Source organism: Manis pentadactyla, chromosome 2 (genome assembly GCF_030020395.1).
Source record: "Manis pentadactyla isolate mManPen7 chromosome 2, mManPen7.hap1, whole genome shotgun sequence".
NCBI lineage: Eukaryota > Metazoa > Chordata > Mammalia > Pholidota > Manidae > Manis > Manis pentadactyla.
The window spans coordinates 48,684,409-48,701,048 of NC_080020.1; the positions used below are offsets into that span (position 1 = coordinate 48,684,409).

The following is a 16,640-nucleotide window of genomic DNA, read 5'->3' on the forward strand; positions in this document are numbered from 1 at the left end:
GAAACCGAGAACAGCCGTGAGCTAACTCCGTGGCACCTAAGTGTTTGGTAGAGGCCAATACCACCTACTCCGGTCCTGCAGAGGTATCAGCCTACTGCTCCTCGCATTGGGAGAGGAAGGTCCCCGCGCTTCGGCGGACGCCCCCACTCCCGCAGCAGGGACGCCGGCGGCTTGTCGCGGTAGCAGCGGTGCATTGTGGGGTTTGTAGTGCGGGGATTGGGGCTGAGTAGGTGGGTGCGGCCGCGGCAGTCGCAGCGGGGCCATCTTCGGCTGGCCTGTGCAGCGTGGCCGTCGCCCGTCGCCCGGCCCGATGGCGCCGCGGCCGCTGAGCCCCTTGGTGCTGGCGCTGGGCGGCGCCGCGGCCGTGCTCGGCTCGGTGCTCTTCATCCTCTGGAAGACCTACTTCGGCCGCGGACGGGAGCGGCGCTGGGACCAGAGCGAGGCCTGGTGGGGCGCGGAGCCTGCCCACCTGCCCGAGTGGGACGAGTGGGACGTGAGTGCCGGGCCGGGGTCTGCGCCTTCGCGCGTGCAGCCGAGGGGTGTGAGTGCCACCCTGAGTGCCCGCAGCACCCGGGTGGGGACTTGGCGCCGCGGGCTCGGCGCTGGTGAACGCGTGGCGGGCAGCCGAGAGTCTCGGAACCAAGGCATGGGTGGGCGTTTATGGGGGGTAGGCGGTGCCGCCTCGGAACTCGCTTCCTCGCGGGTGCTGGAGCTCCGAGGGCGCGGCCCGCGACCGACGTCGGGACCCCACCGCTTCCAGCCAGCGCTCTCCCGGCGCCTGCGCTATGCGCGCGGCCCGGGGATACCGGGAGAGGTCCTCCGCCCACTTCGCCCGCGGGCTGGCCCCTGGGTACTATGTCCACCCCCGCGGCGGTCCCTGCGCCCCTGGGATGTGGGTAATGTTAGTCTGAGGAGGAGGAGGCTCCGCGAGCGAAAGAAATGTGGCTGAGGTTACTGAGGGAAAGCCAAGTGAACAGCGTTTGGGATTCAGTATTCCAAAGGCAGCCTCATCCTACTGCACCAGACCGTGCCTGCCTGGGCGGGGATGTGCGCTTTGGTGCCTTCGATGTTCCTTCGGGGAGGCCAGGTGGGAGGATGCCTGCCGCAGCTTGACATGTGCCCCGCAGCCCGAGGATGAGGAGGACGGAGAGCCGACGTTGGAGGAGTTGGAGCAGCGCGAGGTGCTGGTGCTGGGGCTGGATGGCTCAGGAAAGAGCACTTTCCTGCGCGTCCTATCCGGGAAGCCACCACTGGAAGGCCACATCCCCACCTGGGGCTTCAACTCCGTCAGGCTGCCTACCAAGGACTTCGAGGTGGACCTCCTAGAGAGTGAGCAGACACCCCCATATACACACCATCTCTCCATCTCCTCAACTGGAGCCAAGCCGGGGCTCTTTGCCAGGGAGTGGCTCGAAAATGTGTATCTAAGTAGGACATGCCCCTGTATGAAATCCTTCCCAGCCTCCCTGGGACATAGGGCTCTTCATGTCAGGCAGCTACAGCCTGGTCACGGGCTGTCCCTCACCCTGCTGAGGCCCACATGCCTAACACCGAGATACTAAGAACTAGTCATCTGTATGCCTTGGGCTTGACAGGCATTGCTTAAGTAATGTAACAGGCATTCCCCCAACAACTCCACCAAACTGGAAATAGTTAATGCCGCTTGATACATACATGAGGAAACTGAGGCCCTGCAAGTTAATTTATCTAAACTCACCCAGCTTGCCAGTGTGCTAATGCAGACTGTCTAATTCTAGGCTCTCCATGTCAAGCACCATGCTACATTTTTGAAGGGTACTTACTATATTCTTTCTTTTCTTCTACCCTTTGCTTGCACTGTTCCATCAGTCCACAAAGCCCTTCCTCCCTTGATAAACTGCTATTCATACAGATTTAGGTCAAACGTGATATCCCTATGAAACCTTCTCAGACCCCCAGGCTAGGCTAAGGGCTCCTCCTCTGGGCTTCCCTTTTGCTGCAGTTATTTGCTACAAATCAAACCAGCCTGTGTCCCTGACTAGGCATCGGGGCACAGACCTGTGTGATAGAGCTCTGGCCCCTAGAGCCCAGCCCTAAGCAAGTTCCTGGGAGAGCTTATTGAATAAATGATCAGAGAGCTTCTGAGCAGCCCCCCATGCTCAGTGTTACACATCTTGGGATCCCAGGAGAGGATGTTAGAGAGGTATTAAGAGAGCAGCAGTACTTAGCCACCATGTCCAGCCACAGACTTAGTGAAGAAGAACAGGTGGACTTACAGCCAGTCAAAGAACTAAGACCGTAAGACTCAGACCATAAGTCTGAGTGGGTGAGATCAGACTCTGAGGACCTGGCTGTTGACCTGAGCGGGTCAGGTTCCTCTGGTCTCAGGCACTTGCCTGCCAGCCTGTCCTGGCTACATCTTTCCTCCCTGATTGTAGCAAACACTCCATTTTGCCTGGGATTCAGTCCTTTCAACAAGCTTTCCCGTTTCCCTCTCTTGTACTAGAGACAGAGAAAAGCCAAGTGGGTGTCCTGCACTTGAAGCCCACTCTATCTGGCAGTGACAATTCCCACCTCCTTAACCCTGGGAGAAAGAGGTTGGTGTTTCATGTTACCCACAGGTCTGACTGGTAACAGTCCAGGCTCAACTGGGTCACTCAGTGTGGATTCAAATCTGGATCTCTCATTCAGTACCTGGGGTTTTCCCCCTCCCACAACGCTGACTTCACTGTGGTCTCCTACAATGCCTGGACTGGAGCCCTGCCAACAGAGGGCCCTTTGTGGGTCTCTGATGCCTGTTCCCTTCCCCCAACCTCCTATTCCATTTTACTAGCTAGTTCTGTCAGTTTTATCCTCCACCAGATTCTACATCTGTCCACCTCTCCCCACCTCCACCATGGCCTGCTTGAACCAAGCCACCATCCAGTTTCTCAGTACTACAATAATCTCCTTATTGATCTTACTGCTTTCACTCCTGTTCCCAGGGTCAGCCAGTGGTATCTTTCAGAAACCAATGTCATATTATGTCACTCTTGCTTAAAACCTTTAAGCCTCACTGTGAGCCTTACAGGGCATATGGTCTGGTCCTGACCAGCCTTGAGGGTCATGGCTTCCTCTTCTCATTCTCTGGCTGTGCCTCAGTCACCCTGGCCACCTTCTGTTTTCCAAACACATCGAGCTTCCTCTTCCCTCTGCCTGTAATGCTTTCTTCTGCCTCTTCCCATGCTTGCTCCTTCTCATCGTCCTAAGCTCAGCTCACATGCCCCTTCCGTGGGGAGACTTTCCCAGACCACCAAATTCAGAGCCACCCCTCCATCCACTTTCCCTTTTTCTGTTTCATTTCCTTCCTTTCTGAAATGTGTTCATCTTTTATTGTTGTATCCGTCCTAGTTACAGAGGGAGCTCCTTGAGAGCAGGGCCCCTGCCTGCCTTGCTCACCTCTGAATCTCCAGCACCCAGGTCAGTGCTTGGCACCTAGTAAGCACTCAGTAAATACTTGTTGAGTGCCTGCTATGTGCCAGGCATTGTGCTGAGGGCTTTGGGGGGGATCCAGAGGTAAATGGCTCTAATTCAAAGAGCTTAGAATCCACAAGTGCCAGAAGTATAACCAGAAACACTAGGATGCAGGGTGACCAACAGGGACTGTGCAGAGGGACGAAGAGGAACCGGAAGGCAGTGCAGGCTGAGGACACCACATGGGCAGCCAGGCGGTGCTAGGACTGCATATGGCATTCCCAAGGAAGGAAAATGGGGTGAACAGACTAAACAAGAGAAACTGAATGGAGAAGGGCTGTGCTCAGGCAGGGCAGGGAGTCCTGGCTTCTGACCACAGCCACCACTGACCTGAGAGGAAGCTAGGAATTGGCAGGAGGAAGGACAGCCCAGGAGAAGGAACTGGAGAGTCCTACTTATTGAGCTTCTACCATATGCAAGTCAAGTGAAAGGTGTGCTGCATATGGTACCTTTGGGTTTTTCTGCAACCTTTTAGGTAAGTTCATGAGTAGGAAACTGATGCTAGAAGGTAGCAACTTATCCAGGGAGACCCAGCGTCAGAACTAGAGCTAAGCTCAGGCCTCATAGGCTCTGGATCCTGTGGTCTTTTCCTTGCTCCTGGCTGGTAGAACTGTGGGACACTGGAAGTGGGGTGGGGTGGGGTGGGGACTATATATAGAAAGCCAGGGCCCAGGGAGGCTCTGAGCTAGCCCCTGGCCTCTCCTCAGTCGGTGGCAGCCAGAACCTGCGCTTCTACTGGAAAGAGTTTGTAAATGAAGTGGATGTGCTGGTGTTCATGGTGGACTCGGCTGACCGTCTGCGGCTGCCCTGGGCTCGGCAGGAGCTGCACAAGCTGCTGGACAAAGACCCTGATCTGCCTGTTGTCGTGGTGGCCAACAAGCAGGTGAGGGCCATGGGAGGCTGGCCCAGGCCAGTCAGGCTTGATCCACAGATGCCTGGGCAGGGGCAGGAAGCACTGGTGAGGGGCTGACCTGGAGCACTTGGTTGAGATCCTGCCCCCTACTTTTTCTGCCTGTGCTCACTCTTCATCCCTAGTCCTCATCCTGTCTGCCTTCCTCTTTGCCTTCCTGTCATCTGTCATCCTGGAGAAATAAGAAAAAATTAAGTATACACATGTATCAGGTGTGGTTTTGAGTGACACTGTGCATTATGACATTTTATATTATGCTGCTATTCATATGCTTTGAATGACATTTTCATATTATGCTTCTACTGACACTACAAGGTATGGGATACATTTTACAGGTGGGGAATCTGAAGCTCAAGAGATCCTATAATCTCTCCAAGGTTGTGTACCTTGAAAATAATGGAATTAGGATGTTTAACTCCAAAACCTATGCCTTCTCCGCCCTGCTATGTCCTTGCCACTTCTGCCTATAGATCACAAAACTAAAGCTGGGAAGCAATGAGAAACTGAACAGATTAAATAACAATAATAACTAACATTTACCGTGGGCTTACAGTGCCAGGCACAGTGTCAAGCACCTGACAATTGTGACCTCACTTCAGACCCACAAAAACCCCATGACAGGTCTTGCTGTTACCCCAGAATGCCCAGAATTACAGCTGGTATGTGGCAAAGGCAGGATTTGAACTCAGAACTTACTCCAAGTTCCTATTATCCACTACACTCTACCTCTCTTGGACGCAGAGAGCTGCCTTGGGCACCCTCAGCATCACAGACCTAAAACACCATTCTCAATTCCAGGTGAAACTGCCACAGTACAGAGTGCTATCATATTTCCTGTGGCCTGTGGCCATGTTCCTAAGATCCATGGGACATGTCCCCAACCTGACTTGGACAGAGACTATACATCTTTGACCTCAGATTCTCCCTGCCTATCAGGAAATACTCAACAATCACTTATAAATAGGTGATTATATGTTCTGGTCTGCTTGGGGCAGTCCTCATTTAGTCTGTTCTGGTATAATTATTAAGAGTGCCCACTTTAAGTCTCAAAAGTACCCTGGTTTGGATAATGAGTTATATCATAATCCTATTTATAATTTACAGCAAATTTGAGCCTACAGGAGGTGGAACCTAAGGCTCCCAGCATTCTACGAACTGCTCCAAGAACAATCAATTTAATCTTGGGCCAGCATTGAAATTAAAATGAACTCTTACCAGCCATGCTCTGTAGTGACATCTGTTTTTGTTCAGCCAGTGTCTAGGAGGAGGAGGCTGGAGATGGTAAGGTCCTTGTCTGGAAGTTATCCTAGTCAGACCTCTCCACTATTGAGTTTGGGAAGCTGAGCTAGGATTTCTATAAGATCATAAGCTTGGTCATCAAACCAACCTTAGTTTGAAACCTGACTTGGCCCACTCGTCAGTGTTTCCTTGGCTAAATGACTTCACCTCCCTGAGCCAACTCTCCTCATCAGTGAAGTACAGGCTGTGAGAATCAAGTAAGACTAAGTACCTGTCACTATGCTCAACTTACAGGGAGTACTGCTCCTTATTACAGTAGCTGATGATGGGATGAAAAGAGGTTAGAACAAAGGCAAGTCAGAGATGAAGAGAGTTTACCAAGGGGCCCAAAGGCCACTTCTGGGAACTTAGGCCCCAGTGTTCCCCAGGATAGCCAAAGAACAATTCATTCCAGGGATGACAAAGGTGGGAGTTAGGAAACACTGCTGGCTCTCTTCTAACCCGTCTTTGTTTCATCCCAGGACCTGAGTGAAGCCATAAGTATGGTGGAGCTGCAGCAGGAGCTGGGCCTGCAGACTGTCGATAGCCAGCGGGAAGTTTTCCTCTTGGCAGCCAGTGTTGCCCCTGCAGGACCCGGCTTTGAAAACCCTGGGACTGTGCATATCTGGAGACTGCTCTTAGAGCTTCTCTCCTAGGCCCGCACCCCCTGCTCACCACCCAGCCCTGGAGTCCCTGGCTCTGCTGCCTCTTCGCCAGACGGCCTGAGACAGGAGCCACATGGCAGCGTTTCCCTTCTCTCCTCCTTGCCCTCTCTAAGCAGGGCCTGAGCAAGGCCAAGAACTGTACAGAAACCTTCCTGGTGAGGTGGCCATAAGGCTGAAGTTGAAAAGTGAATGAGGCAGAGGGTGGGAGATGACAGTGTCTGGCTCAGTCCAGGCCGGAAGTGGATCCAGCTTTCATTAGTGAAGGCACCCTCCTCTGACCTGTACTGTGAGATGCTCAGGAGCTCAGCTCTCTCTTCCCTGCAGGACCCAGTGCCTGAGGACCAGTGTAAGTGTCAGGAGTACCCCGTCTAAACTGTTCCCTCTTGGTAACTTCATGCCTCTTTCTTGAGGGCAGGTTCTGGGCAGTATGTAATGAGCCCTGGCTCCCAGGCCCACAGTGTTCTCCAGCCCCAGCTCTGCTCAGCTGGCTCATGGCCTTGTGTCGTCTCGGCCTCTTTGGCCCCAGGGCCATCGTTTTTAAAGGGAGGTGATTTCTGCAGTTTTTCTCAATTGAAGATGCATTTCCCAGCCCTGTTAAGTGCTAGAACAAACTTGGAGGTCCTAGCAAGGAGCCTTCTGAAAACTCCCTGCTTTCCCCCAAAGCCGGGGCCTGGGTGGCCATCCTCTGTTAACTACGGAATAAGTGTTATTCAGCCCCTAATCAGTAAAACTGGACTTTCCCCCAGTGTGGAGACAGAACTGCTGCTCTTGCACTAACTGCCATGCCCATGTTTACATAAGTCTGGGGAAGGAAGGAACCTGTGTCCCTGGGCAGAAGACTCAGCTGGAGCTGGGCGTTGGCCTCAGAACTGTTTGAATTATTTATTTATTTATGAAAGGAACAGGCTGAAATTTTAGGTTCTGTTTCTAGGTGCTGTTAATCAAAACCCCAGACAAATGTCACAGAAAATTTGGATCTCTGAGGAAATAACTGGAATCATGAATGACAATGTGATAACCTCCACATGTTACTGGAAACAGAGCTCTAGCTTACTCCCACCCTTTGCAGCTATAATTGATATACTTCACATTGATCTACACACACATAAACTCTACCACTTGGCCCAAACCCGTGCTGTGTAGAAGAAATTTCGGTCATGTAAATCCAAGTAAAAAGAAATGGGAGTTGGCAGACCAGCCCAAATGGGGGCCTTGGGTACATCACTCAGCCTTTCTGTAGCTATTGATTCCCCAGCTAAAGCTAAGTTGGACAGAACGTCTGCTGTTCTCTTCGGTGTACATTCCATGATTCTTCTGTTTTCTGTGATCAGCCAGTACTTTAAGGACTGTCTCTGTATTAACATTTTTCTTCACTGCAGGCAAAAGGAGCCTTTTGTCTGTCAGGGGCCACTGAATAATCAACATCCAAAAATGGACTTTTTTTTAAAGGAAATATCCAGCTCAGTTTGCTTTGTGATTGAGAATAGTGATTATGTGCCTTTGTTTCATTTGGCATTTCCTCAGTGTGCTTCAGTTCCATGCTATGGCCTATGCGAGAAGAGGCGCAGGAGAGCAGCTGTGGTGGGAAGCTCCCAAAGTATAGAAGTGAGCGTTATAATGGAGGGGTAGCAGCTGTGCTCTCACGCTGTGGGCGTATCAGAATAGAATCACTGTTCTTTGAGATGCTCATCAACTTTCTGCATTAAGAAATGATTTGTCTTTTATTTTGAATATTTAAGGAATGACCTGGGTTTGGGTAGCCTCTGAAATTGTGCTGGCAACTTCTCATTTTGCTATTAGATTGAGAAACTACTTTGTTCTATGAACTCCACCATGTTCTCCAGTGCTTAAATGTTACCTTTGAAACCAGCATTGTTGAAGAGGACACCGTGTCCTAATTAAGAGCCGCCTTTGGTATAATGAGTAACATTATGTAGTACAGTTTTTAAAATCCCCAGTGGGGGGGAAGTGAGCTTGAAGAGTTTAACTATCTTTGAGCAACTTTTAAAGACCCTCTCAGGTCCTAGTGGCATGTCAGGCACACACCACTGAGGGGCACTGAAGGTCCAGAGTGCCAGCCACCCTCTCTGGTAACTTGTGCAGGATGTAGATGTTCTATGGGCCCCTGAGGGTGCCTCACATTTGCAGCTCACAGCTGCACTCTGGTGGGGCTGCTGACCTGTCCCTGAAGCAATGCTAACAGTGCTCATCTGCTCTGGTTTCTGCCAAAACTAGACTGGGCAAAGGGGAATAGGCCTCTCATGAACAGCTATCTGCCTGGCCTAGTGGTACTCACCCAGTTCCTCCTCAGTGTGACTGGTTCTAGCGCCCAGATCACCTGTTCTTGGGAACCAAGTTACCTGGAGCTGTTCATCTGAGGTCCCTGAGCTAGCTTAGGTGACACTGTTCCCTCCACTGCCCTGGCTCTACAGCACCCAGCCTACCCAAGCTTGGGAACAAGCTTAAATGTCAGGGCAGCTTTCATATTCTAATATCCTAACAAAAGTGCCAGAGGGAAGGCTCTGGATGTGAGAGCACATGGGCACTGACTGGACAGTGTCCACTCCACACATAAGAGAAGCCTCACCTCTACCTGCCTGTTAAACCTGTGCCTGGATCATTCACCCTGGCACTGAGGGCTTCTGTTCTTAATTACTTAATAAAACTGTGGCTTCTGGTTTTCTACTCTCTGGCCTGTTGCTATCTCTTTGAGGCCAGCCTGGCCCAGAGTTTGTACATGCGGATGGTCTGGGCAAGAGTGCTCGAGGCTGCTGGGACCACCACCTTGGACTGGCTGACCATCCAAGAAGCCTCCTCTGCTACCTCTTGGTACCCAGAACTGTGGTTGTAAGCCTACACTGACAGTGGTACCCAAACGTAAGGCTGTGTGAAACCTGTCCATTATGGCGTCCCTATCGTCCACAGAGAGGGGCTCCTCTTACCTATCTGCTGGAGTGAAACACCAGATTCTCCAAACATTTCTACTTGTATTTGGAAAACATTTTGTTGTTCCTATGCTAGTTTAGCAGCAATAGCCAGCATTTCAAACCAGCTGCTGAAACTTGCATGGTGTCTGTCACCACTCAGCTGCCCCAGGACCTGGAACAGTCTGAGCAGTGTGCCTCTCATGTTGCTGGCTTACAAATTTTTTAAGTCTTTTCTAGTAGCTATGAAAAGGAGACTCTCAACCTTTCACCTGCTGTCTCTGGAAGGTGAGCCCATTGGGAACAAGGGGAGGATTCCCATCAAAGATATGGAAATGAAGGGGCCTTGTGTTGCAGCACATGCCCTGTGAACCCAGACCCACAGGGTAGCCAAGGACAAACTGCATAAAATGGAATGTCAGCAGCTGTTTGAGCTACACAATAAATGCCAAAAACTCAAATGTGGTTTCATTTGAACTGTGGTTTTTGAGTATATGCTGGGTGCTTACAGTCCCGGTGAGGGGCAGCTTTGGAGGTGGTCCCAGAACACTTCCCATGACACAATAAATCATCCAACAGCAAGTCCCAGTTCCCTGGCCCTTAAGCCCACATAGGGGTGGGTTGGCTACGAAGTCTTTGGCCTAACTCAGTACCTTTTCAGAGGTATCCAAACCATTTTCCCACTCCTTGGGGGTTCTTAAGAAAATGCCTAGTGCCTATCCCATGCCCTGCCTGTGATGCTGTTACATGACAGTCATCACCTCCCCACACACCACTGAATCAGACAGGCCTAGCCCCAGAGAATGTCTACGCAGTGCAGAGCCCAGTACTTAGTACACAGCAGAGTGGTACTCAGCAGTTCACCAGTCTCAGAAAGCAGGTTTTGGAGGCCCAGAGTCCCATTCAGAGCAAGCAATCTGAAGATGAGCAGAGACAGACCAAGAGGCAGCTATACAGCTCCTCACTCTCAGTTGAGCCAACACCAGGCCCCCGGCCACCAGCCCAGGGGTAGGGCTAGTGCTGGCAAGGCAGACACCTTCCAAGTAGCTCAGGGTTCCCAGCAGACTTCTGTAGAAGGGTTAATGCTGTGCAGGAAACCAAGACAGAAAAGCTGGATTGGATGGCCTCCCTGCGCTTGCTGAGTTGGATTTTGCTGGGGCAGCCCCAGGGATTGGCTGGGAGGGGCAAATGCATAACCATCACAGAAGTAAAAGACCTTTGTTTTATTATGTACAGACTACATTCAAACTACCCACTCTGCAGGTTCTGGCTTTTCCCAGAACCCCCAGGAGAATATATACTGGAGCCTCAGGGGGAGATCCTTCCCAGAGAGGGAAGTGTGGGAATAAGAGTGTGTTGTTTAACCTTTTAATTCCATGGTATGTGGCCAGGCTCATCTGTAGCCACATGCCCCTCCTTGCCTTAAACCCTGGCTTGAGCTTCTCTGGTGCAGGAAGAAACCATAAACCTATCACTCAACCTCCATCTTATTCTTCTGCAAAGAATCAATGAAGGCTTGCCACTCCACTGGGTAAAATCGCTTATAGACGTTGATCTTATTCCGAATCTGTTTTGGGGTATCTTGATAGTAGTTCTTCTCATCACGGGCCATAGCCTAAAAAGGGAGAAGGGCCACTTGAGGAGTACAGGACAGGCAAAGGTTCAAATCCTAGCTCTGCCTGACACGGACAAGCCACTTCCTGTCCATAAAGTTCAGATTCCTCACTTCAAAAACCATGGTATATGTGGGGAAAGGAGGTACAAATGCAGAGAAACCAGGCAGGAGATGCCTGGAGCCAGCTGAGCAGCTCATGTTCCATCTACAGGCAAATGATCCCACCTGAGCAAGTGGGCTCAGCCAAATCTTTTGATTTTTAAAAGCCAAAAATACAGTTTTTTTTTTTGAAACCTCCCATAATCAAAATTGCAACTAGTTCAAGGTCCTTAAAAATACCATGCAAGCAAAATATTGTCTGTGAGTGGGATATGAACCATAGGCCATGCAATCTATCACAGCCATATGTCAAATGGATCCATTTCCTAAGGTCTCTCTTTCCTCCCTTTCTTTCCACTCGGTCTCAGGAAATTGGCACCAGGCAAACACATCAGAACCCAAATCTTCTGGGGTGCCTTCCCAGTGGGCCCAAATGGTTCTTCTGCCAGGCCTGAGCCACTCACCTTATAGTCCTCCCCATGGTTCTCCACCATGTAGCGGACGTAGTCAATGAGATCCCGTGACAGTGTATTTCCTTTCTTTTCTGGGAGGCTGGCTTCTGCCTCCAGGTCTGGGATGAGAGAAGCAAGGAGAGTGGGAATGAGGCTTAGCCTTCTGCACTGAATTGCCCAGTCACCCCTTAGCCCAATCCCAAACCCAGAGTTGCTACACCAGGTATCTGATGGGCTTTGCCTCTCCAGTGCCAGAACCTTCCTCTTCAGCCCCTCAGATCCCAGGCTCTGCCTAGGACACAATCATCTATCAGCGTGGCAACTACCTGAAAGGCAAACCTTTGGGCCTCGGATGGGCAAAACGCAGGCACCATATAACCTCTACTGAGTGCCAAGTCCTGGAGACAGAGGTTAATATGCACTGTCTGTTAGAGGGCAGGACTCCCTTCCAGCTCTAAAACTCTCTGATAAACTCTTATATTACAATATGTGAAAATGAAAAGGTGTGAATGAATGAGAACTAAGGCTGCAGGAACTAGGGCCTGAGGCTGGGCCCAGGCACCTCTGCTCCAAGGAAAAGCCAAGCAGGGAGCCAATCACGGCTTCACTTTTTAAACAGCTGGACAAACATCCTTCATTTCTCATCTATAAAGACAGAAAGGTTACTCATGGAAATGAGATCGTCAAATCTTACGAGGGGTTACATACTAAAATTGTTCATAGTCAAAATTATCTTTGATTTCATAGTCAGTAGCTACGGGAAGGGAAAATGGGGAGTTGTTTAATGGGTACAGAGTTTCAGTTTTGAAGATGAAGAGGTTTTGGAGATCTGTTGCATGACTATATGAATATTCTTAACACCACTGAATCATATGTTTCAAAATGATTATGTTAAGCTTTATGGAATTTTTTTTACAATTAAAAAAATGTTTATAAAGAATGAAAAGTTGACCTTAAAATTTAGTTTTCACTAAAGTACACAAGATTTTGTATATGTAATCCTGTGCATTAATTCTTATGAGAATCACTGAGATAAACTAAAGACAGTAACTCAAAGAATTCTATATCAAAAGACTGTCCATTCAAATCCTTTTACCTTCAGGAGAACTGTTAAAAATCATAGACATGTAAAAGGAAGAATGGATGGACAATTCCAGGGTATATTTATTTCCCTGCAGAATTTACTCTCTTCTGTTTTAATTTCAGTCTCTATAGCCTTACTATACATGAAATTTTATCATTGGGAAGATAAAATGAGATGGTATAATCTCTAAAATTATGTAAATCTGAACACAGGCCTGAGACTTAGTGGTCTTTTTTCTACGCTCTCAGGCACCTAGGTACATCCTCCCTGAACATCTCCAACCTCACTTTACACACTTGAGTTTAGTCAGAAGACTGAAAATGTCTCAGCCAGGGACATTCCTAATTCTGTGAACCCCAGACAAACTCCTTTCTTCCCTCTGAATCTCGGTTTCTCCATCTGTGAAATGAGGACATCTCAGGGCCCTTTCTGGCCCTGTAAGTGCAGGATGGCGACCTAGAGGAATCTAGCCAACACCCACCTTTTAGCACATAGGGCTTCCGCACAAGATCCTTAGCCCTCTCCTCTGTGTCCACTTCCATGGCCTTCATCTGCAGAAGAAAGGCCGTGAGACCAGTAGACAAAGGAACCATCCTGGATGAGGGAAAATTCTAGAGACTCCTGCCTATCCCACAACTGCATTACCATGAGAATCCCTACACAACTGTCAAGCAGGGATAGATGACCTGGAGGCTTCCTTCATAGTTCCCAAAAGGGACTCAAGCAAGTAATTCACCTTTCTGGGCCTATCTATAAAATGGGCATAATACCCCTTGCGTGCCTCACTTCACTGTATGCTAATTGAATGAAAAAATGCACATGAAAGCACTTTGTAATTTACAATGAGGGGGAGATGTCAGGTATTTCCTGTATGGGGAAGACAAACCTGACAGTGCTTGGCTATATCTTCACATTTGTCCAAGAAACAGTAATGCCATTTTCCTCTGGCAGGAAGGGATCAAAGGAAATTTGCCTAAAGCCAACGGGGCAAATTCAATGAGCAGCCCATTCATTAGGTTACCTATTTACTGAGCACTAGTCACATCCAAAGCACCACTGGGGATTTAGCAGTGAACAAAACACAAAGTCCTTGTCCCCAAGGAGATTATGTTGGGAAAACAGGCATAGACAATAAACAAATAAGCATATATTTAATATACTATCAAGTATTTACAAGTACTATGAATTAAAATAAAGCTGGAAAGGAGTCACTGGGTGAAAAATGGTGCTACTTTTGAAAGGAGCCCTAGGGAAGCCTCAGACCAAGAATGATTGGATGGTTCAGAGGAGGTATAAGGAGCAGTAAGTAAAGATCCCAAACTCTGGAGAGTCCTGGGAAGTTAAGGGCAGAAAATATAAATTTTGTAAAATACCACTGAGATGCTAAGGGAACCCAAGCAGGTTAATTTCAAAGAAAAAAAAGAGTGGAGAAAGAAAGGACAAGTTCCAACCCAAGTCTAACGTGTGCTGAAGATGGACTAGCTGGAGGCCCTAAAGGGCCCCTCAACCAGAGCCAGCGTAGGCTGGCCCAGTTGGCTGTGACGAAGTCGCAAATCCAGGAAGGGCATGAGGGAGGTAATGGATAGGTTGAAATTCTGAAACTAGCTAAGTATGGCGGGGGCGAGGGGGCAGGAGCCGAGAAGCTGCCTTGGCAGTACCTTTCTCTTACGGAGGGGCACCGCCTTGTTGGGATCCATAGCCAACCCCATCTCGGCCAGGTTCTGCCGCACAGATTTTGCATGATCCCAGGCATGTCGGATGTGGGAGCTACGGGCAAAGAAAAGATCATGGAACCGTCATCTCGCCGGCCGTCCTAGGTCGGGCCCCCTGCCTCCTGAATCCCGGCCCCCTCACCACTCGATCCGCGGCGCTGCCTTCCGTCGAGCATTCCGATTCAGACGCTTCCGGTTAACATTGTAACCGAACTTCTGCTTCCTGGTCTTTCCCTTGGCTTTGGGCATCGTGCTACCCACAGCATGGACAACTCAAACTCAGTGCCTCTTACTCCCAGGATCTCGTGCAGCAGACTCCTTCCGGCGGGAGCCTTTGCAGGCTTTTTGGGAAATGTAGTCTCCCCGTAACGATACCGTGCTGATTACTACGACTCCCAGAAGGCAATGAGCGATTGCGCCTGCGTATAACGCTCAGCAAAGTCCTTTTCCCTGCCCCCTTCATGACCTAATCAAGAGGCGGGGTTTAGCGTCCTTATTTTCTCCTACCGCTCCTACCTGGGACATGGCTACTCCTGGCCCTGTGACTCCGGGGGCACCCTTTGAACCATCGCAGCCCCCAGTCATTGAGGGCTTCAGCCCCGGTGTCCACAGTACTCCGGAAAGCTTCAAGGAAAAGTTCCTTCGCAAGACTCGCGAGAACCCAATGGTACCCATAGGTAAGCAGGTGCCATAGGAACTGCAGACCGAGAGGACAGTGATGTTGGGGGAATGAAATAAGGGGAGGACCGGGGACGCCGGCGAGGTACGGAACGAGAGTGACCGGAGATGTGGCGAAGGGGCGGGGCGGTGAGCGTTGAACCCGATTGAAGTAAGAGGTGGGCGGAATTCAGGGAGTGGAATGAAGCGGAGTCTGAAACTCGGAGTACCCTGCCCCAACCAACCCCTCCCACCTCGGCCCCACCCTCTACCCTTCGCACCTCAGCTACTGGTAAAAAGAGATCTTGACCCTGGAGGAGAGAGCCCCAAGCGCGGAGTGCCGTCCTTGCCAGACCTGCCACTCCTTCGCCTGCTTTGTCCCCTCCTCAGGCTGCTTGGGCACGGCGGCCGCCCTTACCTACGGCCTCTTCTGCTTCCACCGGGGTCAGAGCCAGCGCTCCCAGCTCATGATGCGAACCCGTATCGCCGCCCAGGGTTTCACTGTCGCAGCCATCTTGCTGGGTCTTGCTGCATCCGCTATGAAATCTAGAGCTTGAGCCTGCGACCTGGCCTTGAAAACTGCAGAGATCAGTCCCAGCACCAGGAGCAACCCACCAGTCCTGCCAGCGGACTTATTCCCTCATCTCCTCTGATGAACCCCTATGTCTGTGGGGCAGGAGGTGGCCAGCTATGCAGCCGACAGATTTTTCAGGAATCTTAGGTTCGGTTCAGTTTGGTGTTGCGTGCTTCTACTTGTACCTCACCTTCTTCACTTCCTGGCTAATAAACTCTGATCCACTTGTAGTTTGGTGAAAGGTTTTTGGTCTTTGGTTTAGGAGGAAACAGAGTAAAGACTGCAGGGGCCCTTAGAAATCATACAGCCTAATTAATATTCCCAATCTTTCCTGGTAACAATCATGTGGGACACTAGTTAAAAATAGAATCCCTACAGTGATGCTACTTGAAAAAATTGATCTTTCCAACAATTTTCAGGCTTTCAGTAGGAAAACCTTCCTTCAGATGAGCCTTGCCATGGTCCTGTCTGAGGAACAGCTATGGAGTAGTGAGGACTATATCACTTCTAAAGAGGGGGTCCCTGCCCTCCGCTGTGCTTCTGCTCCTCTCCCCACTCCCACCTTTTGAGAGCACCTGAGGCTCCACTCATCTAGACCATCCTGGCTTAGTTCGTGATGCATCTTACCAAACAGAAAACTGAAGCTCTGAGAAGCAGCCTGGTGGAGTGGAGAGAGCCTAGCCCCAAAGTTGGTCAGTGGTTTGTGTACCTGGTGCTTAGGGTTAAAAAAGAAATGAAGATAGGGACCTGAGCAAACTCTAGAAGAGCGGCAACCAGTGAGTTCTTCATATAAAGTCTCAAACAGGTATTCCTGGTCTGTGGTCAGCTCTCTAGTGTTGATTTGGACCCAGGAACTTTACTGTGTAACTCCCATAAGTTTCAACACCAGCTGCAAGCTACTAGAAGACAAAAGGGAATTAAAAAACATACCCATTTCTTGAGCTCCCTGACAGTCTAAATTTCCAAGTGGAGAAGTGTATGAGTAGGGCCAGCTAAACATCTGGCCGCTACCATGGTCTCCGCTATAAGGCACAGATTATGAATGTAGAGCAGTACATTATGTACATCTTGGCCTCAGATTCAAGGAATGGATATGGAACGGTAAGGACTGTAGCACTTCCAAACAGTATGGCAGCTATTTTTAACTGTTGGTGGTACTGTGTCCCCCCAAAAAAGGT

The 16,640-nt window shown here is 49.9% G+C and overlaps 3 protein-coding genes across 4 annotated transcripts; 2 read left to right on the forward strand and 1 right to left on the reverse strand.

Annotated features, from left to right (window-relative positions):
- The first annotated feature begins 209 nt into the window (after window positions 1-209).
- ARL10 (ADP ribosylation factor like GTPase 10) lies at window positions 210-9,734 on the forward strand. Of its 2 annotated transcripts, none has more exons than XM_057491988.1 (4): window positions 210-493; window positions 1,128-1,329; window positions 4,200-4,375; window positions 5,507-6,150. In XM_057491988.1, exons 1-4 carry the CDS (start codon window positions 311-313, stop codon window positions 5,513-5,515), a joined length of 570 nt encoding a protein of 189 aa, XP_057347971.1. In that variant the 5' UTR covers window positions 210-310; the 3' UTR covers window positions 5,516-6,150. The 2 variants fall into 2 exon arrangements, with proteins under 2 accessions (XP_057347971.1, XP_036740590.2); XM_036884695.2 differs by lacking the exon at window positions 5,507-6,150 and adding an exon at window positions 6,163-9,734 and having other exon boundaries at window positions 211-493.
- A 743-nt stretch (window positions 9,735-10,477) lies between these two features.
- NOP16 (NOP16 nucleolar protein) lies at window positions 10,478-14,887 on the reverse strand. Its single transcript, XM_036884701.2, has 6 exons — window positions 14,748-14,887; window positions 14,374-14,617; window positions 14,178-14,286; window positions 13,001-13,070; window positions 11,448-11,554; window positions 10,478-10,884 (listed from the first exon to the last, which is right to left on the reverse strand). The coding sequence occupies exons 2-6, from the start codon at window positions 14,478-14,480 to the stop codon at window positions 10,741-10,743; spliced, it is 537 nt and encodes a 178-aa protein (XP_036740596.1). The 5' UTR covers window positions 14,481-14,617; window positions 14,748-14,887; the 3' UTR covers window positions 10,478-10,740.
- Window positions 14,733-15,692, forward strand: HIGD2A (HIG1 hypoxia inducible domain family member 2A). Its single transcript, XM_036884702.2, has 2 exons — window positions 14,733-14,908; window positions 15,279-15,692. The coding sequence occupies exons 1-2, from the start codon at window positions 14,755-14,757 to the stop codon at window positions 15,443-15,445; spliced, it is 321 nt and encodes a 106-aa protein (XP_036740597.2). The 5' UTR covers window positions 14,733-14,754; the 3' UTR covers window positions 15,446-15,692.
- The last annotated feature ends 948 nt before the right edge of the window (window positions 15,693-16,640 follow it).

Bases quoted from the DNA above. Each gene is read 5' to 3' on its own strand.
- ARL10 (XM_036884695.2), top strand. From the start codon at position 311: ATGGCGCCGCGGCCGCTGAGCCCCTTGGTGCTGGCGCTGGGCGGCGCC. The intron at 494-1,127 runs GTGAGTGCCGGG...TGTGCCCCGCAG, and splicing joins CCGAGTGGGACGAGTGGGAC to CCCGAGGATGAGGAGGACGG. The intron at 4,376-6,162 runs GTGAGGGCCATG...GTTTCATCCCAG, and splicing joins TCGTGGTGGCCAACAAGCAG to GACCTGAGTGAAGCCATAAG.
- NOP16 (XM_036884701.2), bottom strand. From the start codon at position 14,480: ATGCCCAAAGCCAAGGGAAAGACCAGGAAGCAGAAGTTCGGTTACAAT. The intron at 13,071-14,177 runs GTACTGCCAAGG...TTTCTTCTGCAG, and splicing joins TGCCCCTCCGTAAGAGAAAG to ATGAAGGCCATGGAAGTGGA. The intron at 10,885-11,447 runs GTGAGTGGCTCA...CTCCCTTTTTAG, and splicing joins ACCATGGGGAGGACTATAAG to GCTATGGCCCGTGATGAGAA.
- HIGD2A (XM_036884702.2), top strand. From the start codon at position 14,755: ATGGCTACTCCTGGCCCTGTGACTCCGGGGGCACCCTTTGAACCATCG. The intron at 14,909-15,278 runs GTAAGCAGGTGC...TCCCCTCCTCAG, and splicing joins GAACCCAATGGTACCCATAG to GCTGCTTGGGCACGGCGGCC.